General features: G+C 41.2%; 1 protein-coding gene across 3 annotated transcripts in view; it reads right to left on the bottom strand.

The window, feature by feature from the left end:
• The window catches only part of CKAP5 (cytoskeleton associated protein 5), a 177,373-nt gene that overhangs the window by 2,839 nt on the left and 162,142 nt on the right, over positions 1–12,392 (bottom strand). For all 3 annotated transcript variants that reach the window (XM_055547027.1, XM_055547024.1, XM_055547026.1), the window contains 8 exons: positions 12,243–12,363; positions 4,217–4,396; positions 3,453–3,640; positions 2,870–2,945; positions 1,974–2,162; positions 1,745–1,882; positions 1,246–1,329; positions 1,005–1,164 (listed from right to left, as the gene is read on the bottom strand). In XM_055547027.1, the coding sequence (XP_055403002.1) occupies positions 1,005–1,164; positions 1,246–1,329; positions 1,745–1,882; positions 1,974–2,162; positions 2,870–2,945; positions 3,453–3,640; positions 4,217–4,396; positions 12,243–12,363 (1,136 nt within the window). The remainder of the gene's footprint in view (positions 1–1,004; positions 1,165–1,245; positions 1,330–1,744; positions 1,883–1,973; positions 2,163–2,869; positions 2,946–3,452; positions 3,641–4,216; positions 4,397–12,242; positions 12,364–12,392) is intronic.

Genomic DNA, 12,392 nt, shown 5'->3' on the forward strand with positions numbered 1-12,392 from the left:
CCAGTGCAGAGGCCTTAAGAAGGTGTGTGCCTGGTGCGTCCCAGCAACGGCGAGGGCGCTGGTGAAGCTGCAGTGGCACAGAAGTCAGGGAGGGCAGCAGGAGGCAGACAGTTCCAGGGGATCAGGAGGCCACATCATGTCAGACCTTTCGTGTAAGGCTTTCTGCTCCGCTGAATGAAAGGAAGGGCCTTTGGAAAACGTTTGAGGAGCGTTGTTTTGATGCTCTGTGTGGAAGTGACTACAGGGAGATGGGACAGAGCGCTGTAATCCACGTAAGAGAAGCAGGGATTTCTCTCTGTTTTTTTGGCCGCACCATGTGGCAAGCGGGATCTTAGTTCCCCAACCAGGGGCTGAACCTGCGCCCCCTGCACTGGAAGTACGGAGTCTTAACCACTGGACCACGCGACAAGTCCCTCAAAGGATTCCCTGACAGAGGGGAAGAGAAAACTCAAAAGTTGGGGGTTAAGCAAACCAGAAGGACAAAGTTGCCATCCAGTGAGATGGAGAGGAACGCAACTGGAGCAGGTTTTGGGGACTACCAGGAACTTGGTGTTTGATGTCAGGCATGAGCTCTTAGCTGGGAGCAGGGAGGAGGTCTGAGCTGGACAACAGAGAAAATTGGGCTTTGCTGGCATAGAAACTGTATTTAAAGTGATGAGAGAAGATGGATTAGTTATGGGGGTGAGAGTAAGAACCCAGGGTGACACCAACATTAAGAGCTCGGAGAGGAAGAATCAGCCGGAGAGCCCTGGGGGGCAGCAGGGAGGAAGGCGGGAACCGAGACAGTGCGGAGGCCCAGGCCCAGCGCAGAGGCTGTTTCTAAGGACAGCGCGCGGCTGGTGCCGGACCCTGACACGGATCGAGGCTGAGTGAGGGCTGGCCTCTGCCTCACTGCAGCCGTTACGCCTGAGAGGCGGGGACAGAAACGCAGACCCAGCGGCAGCCTGGTGGCGAGGCGGGGAGCGACTCTGAGCCTGTCCCAGAGGCGCCGGGGGGAGCCGTACCTGCCGAGGTGGGAAGGCGGCCTTTGCCCTCCCTCTCCATCTCAATCACCCGAAGGCCTCTCTCAACATAGCTCTGGAAGAACTGTGAGGAGTTTTTCAGAAATGGTTCAATGTCAGCATCTGAATATTTCTTCTTGTATTCATATAACTCTGCTAGGCCCTGAAAAGGAGGTGGAGACAGATGTTAGTGACTCTCTTCCATAAAGCAGATCCCCATTTAGGTCAACCTTTTCCCTCTCACCTCTTTAGTGTTCTCTTTAGAGCCAATCTTCTTAAAAATCTCAGCTAAGAAATCGTTCACTTTGGCCTTTGATGATTTTTCATCCTAAAGACACGAGGAAGGAACCATTGGTTAGATCTGAGTTATTAGTTAGGAACCAGTGGTTGGATAAGAACTGAATATCTTCTCTCAGACTTCAGCCCTTCCTGGTACGTTTCTGCAGATAACAGAAGCAGAGCTGCGGAGGCTGCAGCAGAAACAGTAACAGTCTCAGATCTTCAGCTAAACTTAGGGACGAAAGTCCCTCCCTAAATCTATCTGGGGACCGACCGATGCCTTAGGCATGGACACAGAAACTTTTCTTAGGGACAAAAAGCACCGGTGAGAGTTGATATTTGAGAACTTCAAGGTGACTGACTAATCCCTGAGCCTTCACCTTAGGCCCTAAGAAAGACAGGCTCCAGTGGCCTATCCCTTTGGCAAGATCACTTCTCTCAGTCTTTCAAGTCAGGACACTCACAATTCGAGATGCTCCCTTTTCTGTTTCCTTATCAGACTTGCTCCCGGTCTGGTCCAGGCTGTGCTTCATCATCCGGCAGAGGTGGGCCTCCAGCTCGGACTCGTTCTTGTTGTCAATCATGGTCAGGTGGTCTAGGATCTGAGGAGGAACGTGCACGTTGAATGGCGGCGGTGCCACATCCGTGGCGCTCTCTCAAGCCGCCACGGGAATGGCTGCTGTTCTCACTCACCTTGGGCCCTTTCAGTTTGCATAGAGTGTGCAGCAGCGTTTTTAGGGTCCTTATGGGAAATTCACTTTTGCATTGCTTGAGTTTTTCTTTGGGGAAGACCTTCATGAAAATGTGTATATCCAGAAGAATTCTGTCCAGATTAATGCTGTTGATGGTATCAGGCAGTAGTCGAACCATCCTCCAGAGACACTATTTAAAAAGCAAACGAAAGTCAGACGGAGTCACTGAAGAACGAGGATAACCTGTCACCACGTTTCCCTAAGCTCTGGGGTCACCTCTAAAGGACGGTCAGGGACATGCAAGTGGCACCTCATGAACTGTTGAGTTCAGCTGCTAACATGGACAATAGTATTCACTTCAACCATGTCACTGGTTAAGGTGAGACAAGTCGTCTACCTGACCATCTTCATTCCTCTTTCCCACACCCTAGAGAGGGGACCTTAAACGATAAGGAAATGTGGAAATTCTGTCCTGGGTATGTTTGGTTCCTGCGAGTAGCTCATATTACCTAATCAAAGCTACTCTGAGGAAACAACAGTATTTTACACTATGACAGTGCAGTGACAGTATTATAATGTTACAGGTATGTTCATCTGCAGTTTTTCAAAAAGAGACCAAAACATTATAAATCTATACATATTTTCCCCCCCATGAGAAATGAAATTTGTCTCATCAAATTTCTTGCCTTTAGATTCTAGGAAAACTGGAGACATTCACAAAATAGTTCTATCTTTTCACTGTTTGAGACCAGGAATTTTTTCAGGCCTGAACTGGGGGTATAGCAGGAAAGGAAAAATGGACAACAACTGTATTATTCAGGCGTGCCTGGCTGACTTACTTTCAATCCTCTTTCCCTACACTTTAAAAGAAAAGATATCAAATTATGTCAACTTCACCTTCATAACAAGCTCTGAGAATTTGGGAGAACTGGCTGTTGCTAGGAGACTGTCTTGGAGCAAAACAAGAAGGGCGCTAGAAAACAAACCCAACACAATAGCATTAATGTTTGAAGCCTGCATTCCAATTAAAATCAGTAATTGAAAGGCCAAGTGTAAGCAGTCTCTATCCATCTGAGAAATGAAGAGCTCATGCATCAGGAACTGTCCTTGATTACTCAGTCATTAAGAAATACACATCATCGAAGCTTTGTAAGTTACCACTTGGTAAATGGTAAAGCTTGAAGCTATTTCTCATTGTCACTGGTAAGAAAGGAATGTACATGCAATGAAATGTATACCAAAGAGGAGGTGACTGACAAATCCCACGGTCCTGTTCTAGAAAACTCATAATACTGGCTGGCTTATTGAGCTGTTACTATAACTGCTGTCTCAGGTTGGAATAACTTTGGTTCTTGAGGAAGAGAAGAGTGCTAATTTATCAGACAAACCTAAACTTACAACTGCTCTAGTACCTTTTGGTTTCTATGCGTAGACAAGAGAGAGGCTGCTCCAGACTCTAATGCTCATAGTACAAATATACCTCAGGATGTTGGTCTGGTCTGACTTCTCCAGAACTTTCACCACCAAGAGGTTCACAGAGCGGACCACCTGCTGCCCTTCCTCCAGATCTTCAATTCGAGAATCCAGCATTAAGGTGATGAGGCCATGCATCAGGTCTTTCAAAACTCCAGTGGAGGCCTCCCGGGCGAGGCTTTCTATCTGAAACAGCTATCCGATGAGAATTCTGTTAGAGAGGCGTGAAACTCAACGTACACAGTGAGGAAGAGAAACCTGGGCGGCACAGTCTAATAAATGATTACACTGTATTTATAAAAATTCACAGTACTAGGTAAAAAATAAAGATCACTACTCTCCCAAACCTCCAGTAATAGCGAAAATTAATTGGCGTGCTTCATTCCTGTTATGACAAGTATTTTTAATGTGAACACATAATTCCTATTCATTACTGTAAAAAGATCTTATTTTTATGATTATGTAAATTACACCCTGAGACAGTCATTACTGACAATCCGTTTCTGTGAAAAGCCAGCTAGGGCCCAACCATAACCAATGAAGAAACTGGCAGAAAGCAGAATTCCAGGTGGTCTGTAAGTCTCCTCACAGTAAGGTGAGCTGGAACGCTGTCCAGCGTCCAGTGGACTAGTCAATAGCTTACACGGAAAAATCCCACAAATGACCCATGTTTCCCATGTTTCACTGGAACATCAGAACCGACTCAGGCTTGAGAACCTGGGTGGGATTAGAGACTGAAGGGAAACTCAGGCTCTGCAGAGGTAGCCTTACCGAAATCATGTTGCCAATGATACAGCTATACAACTTGATGATTTCATCCTTCTCCAGCTTCTCGTCTGCCATATGCGTGTTGTAGATGAGTCTCAGCTGCATGAACGTAGCTATGAGGAACTGATCAATATGGCCAGACATGGCTTCAGCTTTGTCTTCCTGTCTCAGGACCTCATCGATCTGATAACAAAAATCCAAGATGTATTTTCCAAGCTCCATACTTCTAGGTAGCAGGAAGACACTACAAGTCTCTGTAATATTTATTAGCAAAACACTTCTAATATCTTAGCTGGAAAAAACTCAAATTACTTATCATACAAATAACTAGTCCTAAGGGACTCTTTCAATAAATATTTACAGAGCAAGATACTATGGTGTGAGTTATTATTCTAAGAGGCTTGCCATCTAGTTTAGGAGATAATAATCCTTGTGTTTAAATGCTAATTTATTAAAGAGAGTGCTTTTATACCCATTATGTCATTTGATTATTCCAACAGCTCTGAGAGGTACAAACAGATGGGGCTGGAGGTAAGACCTTCATTTACCAGATGAGAAAATGAGGCTCAGTAAAATCAGGCTACTTAGTTCAAATTCAATACTCAAGTTTTCCACATCTTGGTCCAGGTTCTTTTTGGTTCAGTAGACTGGTTGTTACTAATAGTAAAATGTTACTATGGGAAAAACACATACTTCCTATTCACTACTGTAAAAAGATCTTATTTTTATGATTACATAAATTACACCCTGAGACAATCATTACTGACAATCAGAATATTCATGCCCACTCTTTCCTGCAAGGATGCTACACTGCACAACTCCAGGGGGCACCATCTATACAAAGTGCAACGTGAATGATGCCATCTTGTGTTGAGAAGCTGGTGGTCCTTCTTTAATTTCTTTATGCATGTATACCCATAAGCACATACAATTTTATATAATTGGAACAGTTTAATAACACTGTTTCAACGTGGACAAAATTAAAAAAAAAAAAATATATATATATATACATGGGGGGGGCTTACTCTTTTTCCAAGGTAATTAACATCAACAGCCTGATATACTTTCATGCTCACAGAATCACATATAACCACACATGCACACATACATAGGGTCAAGGTTTAGGGCACTGTTTATTCCATAAGAATATTTATAGTATATACAGTTCTCTGCATCTATCTTTCCTAACAGAAAATTACAAAAATCCTTAAAGTCAACAGAAACAATTCAACTCTTAAAGGCTGTATAATAGTCCACATATAGACACGCCAAAACCTAATCATTCCCTGACCAATCAACTAGTTTGGATATCTTGTTCACTACAATTTTACAATAAACATCTTTGTGTGTATATATATCCCAAGGTACTTGTCTTTTAATTTCTAAAAAAAAAAGAATAAAAACTCTTTGTGCCAAGAGTTTAACTTTTAGGTTGAAGGATAAAACATTTAAAATTATGATATAACAGATATTACTACTGTTTTCTTTAAAAACGCACTAACGTAATTCACATTTCTACATGTAATGTGTAAGAGGACTGTTTTTTCAGTGTCTCTATCGGCTGGAAGTATTATTACTCATTTTACCTTTTGTCACTCTGAAAGTTTGAATGTGATGATCTTACTATTTTAATGTGCATTTCTGTGGTGGGGAGGTGCTGGACATCTTTTCACATGTGTTTACTGGCCATTTGGATATCTTCTGTGACTTGCCTATTCTTATCCTTGATTTACTTATTTTTTTTTAGGTTCTTTTTTTCTCAAGGGTTAGTAAGAGTTCTGTTTCCTGTAGTTATTGGTCCTTTATTGGTCATATGCAAATATATCCCACAATATAACACTTGTTTATTGACAGTATACAGTAAATTTCTCCAAATTAAAATCTTAAAATTTTTATATAATCAAATTTGTCTTTTCATTTTAGGTTCTGGGTTTCCTGTCTTATTTTTCAATGGTTTCCCCAAATTCCTTCGTTATTTCAAAAAATGTGGGAGGGGTATCAGTTGAAACAAGTTTCCACAGAGTTGCATGAATGCTTAGTTCGCTTCAGGGTTACATGTGTGTTATCTTATTTTTTAGAAGAATCTCCTCCACATGTATGGTTAGTTCCTTTTTCACCCCAGTACTTATATTTTTGCTCTCCAATCAGGCTAGTAAGGGAATTTTAATCTCAAACTTTTTTTTTTTTTAACAAGAACTGGCTTTTAGAATTTCATGAATTTTAGCTATATTACCTACTCTCAAATTTTTTATTTTTTTACTTTTCTAATTTCTAAGTATAAGTACTAAGTTACTTTATTTTAGCTTTTCTTCAATAATAAATGCACTTCAGGCAATATATTTTTCTGAGTTTAGTAGCTTCAGTATAGTTGTAGAGAGAAATTGTTTCCTTCACTGTTGCTGCTGCTGCTGCTAAGTTGCTTCAGTCGTGTCCGACTCTGTGCGACCCCACAGACGGCAGCCCACCAGGCTCCCCCATCCCTGGGATTCTCCAGGCAAGAACACTGGAGTGGCTTGCCATTTCCTTCTCCAATGCAGGAAAGTGTTAAGAGTTTCGATTTTTTTTCCTTTTTTTTATTTTTTAAACTATGAAAGTATGATAACACATTTACAGAAGACTTGGAAAACACAGAACAAAGTTACATATAGTGCCCCAAATATTACAATTATTTAAGTAGATAAGATTTTTAGTTGGAGTTTCAATATCAAACTCTCAAAAGTTAGTAGAACAAATATACAGAAAAGGCAGAAGGATACAGTAGACCTGAAAAATGGTATGAACTAATTCAATATAATTAAGATTCATACAATTTTCATACAACAGGACAGACTTTCAATTTAAAGTTCCCATAGACAATAAACTAGGAGACACTGGACCATATCCAGGGACATAAAATAAGGTGAAAGTTTCAAGGTCTAAAGGTGTTGAAATCATAGTCTGTTCTCTTATCACTGTGGAGTTATGTTAGAAATCAATATCAAAAGATATTAATAGCCCACATATTTTCAAGTGCAGTGTGACATTTACCAAGGGAGAGCTTTGACTCAGCCATGGAAAGCCTCAATAAAGTTAGAAGACTGAAAAAAACAGAGGCGTGACTGCAGAGAAGAAAGTGTTTACGAATGAGTATATTAGAAATTAATATAAAAATGAGAAATTAACATTAAAGACACTTTAAAAAAACCCATGTATTTGGAAATTAAATGTCCGCTTTTAAATGATGGGTATACCTAACAAGCCATAACAAGGAAAATTAGAAAATATTTGTAAAAGAATAAAAATGATAAGAGAATTTACCAGAGTCTGTCACATGCAGCTGAAGCTGCTCAATGCAACTAAATACACTGCGGAACCTTGAATGAGGTATGAAGACAAACCGTGGGCACTGTGTAAACGCTGTGGGATCTGAGCACAACCTGTACTTTAATCGCACTATCTCACACGTTCATTTCTTTTTTTACAACATAGTATTTCTTTATAGTCTCAGAATTGGATTAGAAGTTTTAAGCCTCAAAGTTTTTTTTAAGGCACTAAGATAATAAACTTTCTAGTTTTTTATCAATATATTAGATGCCAAAATATATGGAACAATTTTGAGTGAATATAAATAAGAAATCTAGCATTCTATTCATACTAAGTCAAACAAGTGGAATCAAAATGTTGATTTAGGGTGTTTCATACTTTTTGAATAGCCAGTATCTTTTGTGGTATTAATATTATTTATTAAAAACTTTGTTGGGTTATCAGCAAAGAATTTGGTCAGTATATCTTCTACTTTTTGCATTTGTTAAGAGATGTTGCTGACCCCCGTGCTGTGCGTCCCTTTACGCGTGAGCCCGTCCCGGGCGCTGGCCCGCCCTGATGGCCTGCCCGCTTCCCCGGGCCAGCGCGCTGCTGACTTCCTTGCAGTGACTCTGTCATCGCTGCAATGCCAGTGCTCTAAGTCCTTGCTACCGTGCTTTTATTTTAAAACATTGTCTTTACTATTTTTAGGTCCTTTGATTTCCCATATAGATTTTAGAACCAGCTTCTCAACTTCAGAAAGAAAAAAAAAAAAACTGTTAAAATATTGATTGGAATGGCATTGAATTTACAGATATAACTTGAGGAGAAGCTGGTGTCTTCATAATATTGAATCTTGAGAACACAGTATATTTGTTTATTTGGGAATGTAACAAAATAATGTCATTCAACAAAATTTAAAATTTTCTCTATAAATGTCTTATATGTATGCTGCTTGATCATTCCTAGGTACTTACGGTTTTATTGTTCAGGGTTTTATTTTTTTATTATGGTAAAATATATATAACATAAAGCTTACCATTTTAACCATTTTTAAGTGTAGAATCCAATGACATTTATTCACAATGTTGTATAACCATCATCACTATTTCCAGAACTTTGTCATTATTCCAGACAGAATCTGTATCCATTAAAATAATAACTCTCTATCCATCCACCTGCTCAATCCCTAGTAAACTCTATTCTAGTTTCTTTATTTGGCTATTCTAGGTATCCCATGTAAGTGGAATCACACAATAACTTGTCCCCTTGTGCCTGATTAATTTTATTAGCATAATGCTTTCAAGGTTCACCCATGTTGAAGCATGTGTCAGAATTTTGTTCTTCTTTATGACTAATATTCCTGTGTGTATAATACACTGTATATTATATGGTATAGACTGTATTATACTGTATACAATATACTGTATACACACAGTGGAATATTTAGTCTTAAAGAAGAACGAAATTTTATATATATATATACACATACACAGTATATATATATTTTTTGGGGGGCTCCAAAATCACTGCAGATGGTGACTGCAGCCATGAAATTAAAAGATGCTTACTCCTTGGAAGAAAAGTCATGACCAACCTAGATAGCATATTGAAAAGCAGAGACATTACTTTGCCAACAAAGGTCCGTCTAGTCCAGGCTATGGTTTTTCCAGTAGTCATGAATGGATGTGAGAGTTGGACTGTGAAGAAAGCTGAGCGCTGAAGAATTGATGCTTTTGAACTGTGGTGTTGGAGAAGACTCTTGAGAGTCCCTTGGACTGCAAGGAGATCCAACCAGTCCATTCTGAAGGAGATCAGCCCTGGGATTTCTTTGGAAGGAATGATACTAAAGCTGAAACTCCAGTACTTTGGCCACTTCATGCGAAGAGTTGACTCATTGGAAAAGACTCTGATGCTGGGAGGGATTGGGGGCAGGAGGAGAAGGGGATGACAGAGGATGAGATGGCTGGATGGCATCACTGACTCGATGGACGTTGAGTTTGAGTGAACTCCAGGAGATGGTGATGGACATGGAGGCCTGGTGTGCTCTGATTCATGGCGTTTCAGAGTCTGATACAATTGAGCAACTGAACTGAACTGATACATTATATATATATATAGTGTATATATCAGATCAGATCAGATCAGTCGCTCAGTCGTGTCCTACTCTGCGACCCCATGAATCGCAGCACACCAGGCCTCCCTCCCTGTCCATCATCAACTCCCAGAGTCACTCAAACTCACGTCCATCGAGTCCGTGATGCCATCCAGCCATCTCATCCTCTGTCGTCCCCTTCTCTTGCCCCCAGTCCCTCCCAGCATCAGGATCTTTTCCAATGAGTCAACTCTTCACATGAGGTGGCCAAAGTACTGGAGTTTCAGCTTTAGTATCATTCCTTCCAAAGAAATCCCAGGGCTGATCTTCAGAATGGACTGGTTGGATCTCCTTGCAGTCCAAGGGACTCTCAAGAGTCTTCTCCAACACCACAGTTCAAAAGCATCAATTCTTCGGCGCTCAGCTTTCTTCACAGTCCAACTCTCACATCCATACATGACCACTGGAAAAACCATAGCCTTGACTAGACGAACCTTTGTTGGCAAAGCAATGTCTCTGCTTTTCAATATGCTATCTAGGTTGGTCATAACTTTCCTTCTATATAATGTGTATATATATATATATACACAATGCAATGTATATATATGTGTGTGTGTATATATATATATACACACACCCAATTTTGTTTATTCATTCATCTGTTGATGGACACTTGAACTGTTTCCACCTTCTGGCTATTGTCAATAACGATGCTGTGAACTTTGGAGCATAAGTATTTGTTTGAATCTCTGCTTTCTAGGAGGGGATCTGAGGATCTTATTCTAATTCTATATTTAACTTTTTGAGAAACCACTAAACTAGTTTCCACAATGGTTATAGTACTTTATGTTTCCACCAGCAATACACTCAGGTTCCAGTTTCTCCATATTGTGACAAACATTTGCTATTTTCCATTAAAAAACAAAATTCTAATGGCTGTGAAGTGGTAACTCATTGTGGTTTTGATCTATGTTCCCTGATGACTAATGATGGTGAGCATCTTTTTACTTGCTTATTTGCCATTTGTATACTGTCTTTAGAGAAATGTCTGTTCATGTCCTTTGCCACTTTTTGAACTGGGTTTTGTTTTTTTTTGTCAATGAGTTATAGGAGTTCTTAAGTATTCTGGATAGGTATTATATACCTATATAAGCATATTATCTGTAACATACATTTATTATACACCACATATATACATAGGCACATACATTTACATTGACATTTATTTCTGTATCTGTATATCGAAAACCATGAGTTCATACTGACACATCTAATTCCAGTCGAATAGCAGAGTTCATTTTCTTTCCTTGGGCTTCCATATTTTATCACCCTTCTCTGGCCCCCATTTTCCTTATTATATTTATTTGACCAATCCCTTTATATGTAACCAATCTCCCATCTCTGCCACAAGCCCTTCCCCAGGCCAACCTCCACTGTTTGGGCTCTGAGTCCCCATTCTGAGCCACCCACGCGCTGCCCTGCTCCTCTCCACCACACAGGAATATCCTCTTCACCCTGCCTGGGGCGTCTTAATACCACGCCATGTCAGCTCCCCCCATGGATGTCTTCTTCTGGCTTTGGCTCTGCGTCATCCCTCCCAAATGACAGCCTCCTCACAACATTCGGGCTTGGAGACCCTCACACTGGAGTGAGTGGAGTGAGTAGAGCCACTGTGACTCTCCACTCCCACCCCGAGCTACAAGGTAGGTGCCTTCCTTGTGTTACCCTCCTCCTGGCTTTATGACTGGATCATTAGGAAAGGGAAGCAGAGGAAGAAGAGAACGATTTTTAAAAAACACGTAGTTTCTCTTTGCTCAAAAGTCTCTAATGACTTCCGATAACACTGAAAATCCACACAACTCACCCCAGGGCTTTTACAGCTCTATATGACCTGGTCTCTTCCACCCTTCAAACTTCATCCTGTACCGTTCTCCCTCTTGCCACCTATGTTCCAGGCACACTGGCGTGTACGGTTTGTGAGCACACCAAGGTCATTCCTACTCTAGAGCTTTTGTACTAGCTGTCCTCTGCTTGAAGCCCAACTACCCATCTAAGTAACCAGTACTTAGTTCCCTCTCTCCCATCACCCCATTTGAGTTTTATTTGCACAGTAGTTACTATTGATAGTTTGTGTTTGTCTCTGTCCACTAAAATCTAAGAAAGCTCCATGAAAGCTGGTTACTACCCATTGCTATGTTCCAGCCTCAGGTGAAAGAATGCAGTTGTAAAAAGCAAGGCTCTATTAGAGCTCTACCCTATAGAGCTTCCCTGGTGGCTCAGACGGTAAAGCGTCTGCCTGCAATGCGGGAGACCCAGGTTTGATTCCTGGGTGAGGAAGATCCCCTGGAGAAGGAAATGGCAATCCACTCCAGCACTCTTGCCTGGAAAATCCCATGGACAGAAGAGCCTGATAGGCTACAGTCCACAGGGTTGCAAAGAGTTGGACACAACTGAGCGACCTCACTTTCACTTTCGATAGAGCAAGCTCTCTCCGCGTGCTCTGTGCAGCACGTGATGTCTGAGTGGCCCCGTGCGCCTTCCTCGTCAGGCCGGCCCTGAACACCGCCTGCCTGCCCTAACACTGCGCTCAGTGTGCAGCCACCGCTGCCACAGCCGTCCGCGGAATTACCGTCACGGCAATGCCACCATTACCTGTGTCAGAGCTTGGATGCTTGTGTTGATGTCACCACTGGCTACTTGGGAGATAATAAAATTGATTGTGGATGCTGTATTACTGTGCATATCATCAAAGTGTGGAGAAACAGCCCGGATCCTAGAGAGCAGAGCAAAGGAAAACATTCA

The sequence above is a fragment of the Bubalus kerabau genome, chromosome 15 (genome assembly GCF_029407905.1).
Source record: "Bubalus kerabau isolate K-KA32 ecotype Philippines breed swamp buffalo chromosome 15, PCC_UOA_SB_1v2, whole genome shotgun sequence".
Lineage (NCBI taxonomy): Eukaryota > Metazoa > Chordata > Mammalia > Artiodactyla > Bovidae > Bubalus > Bubalus kerabau.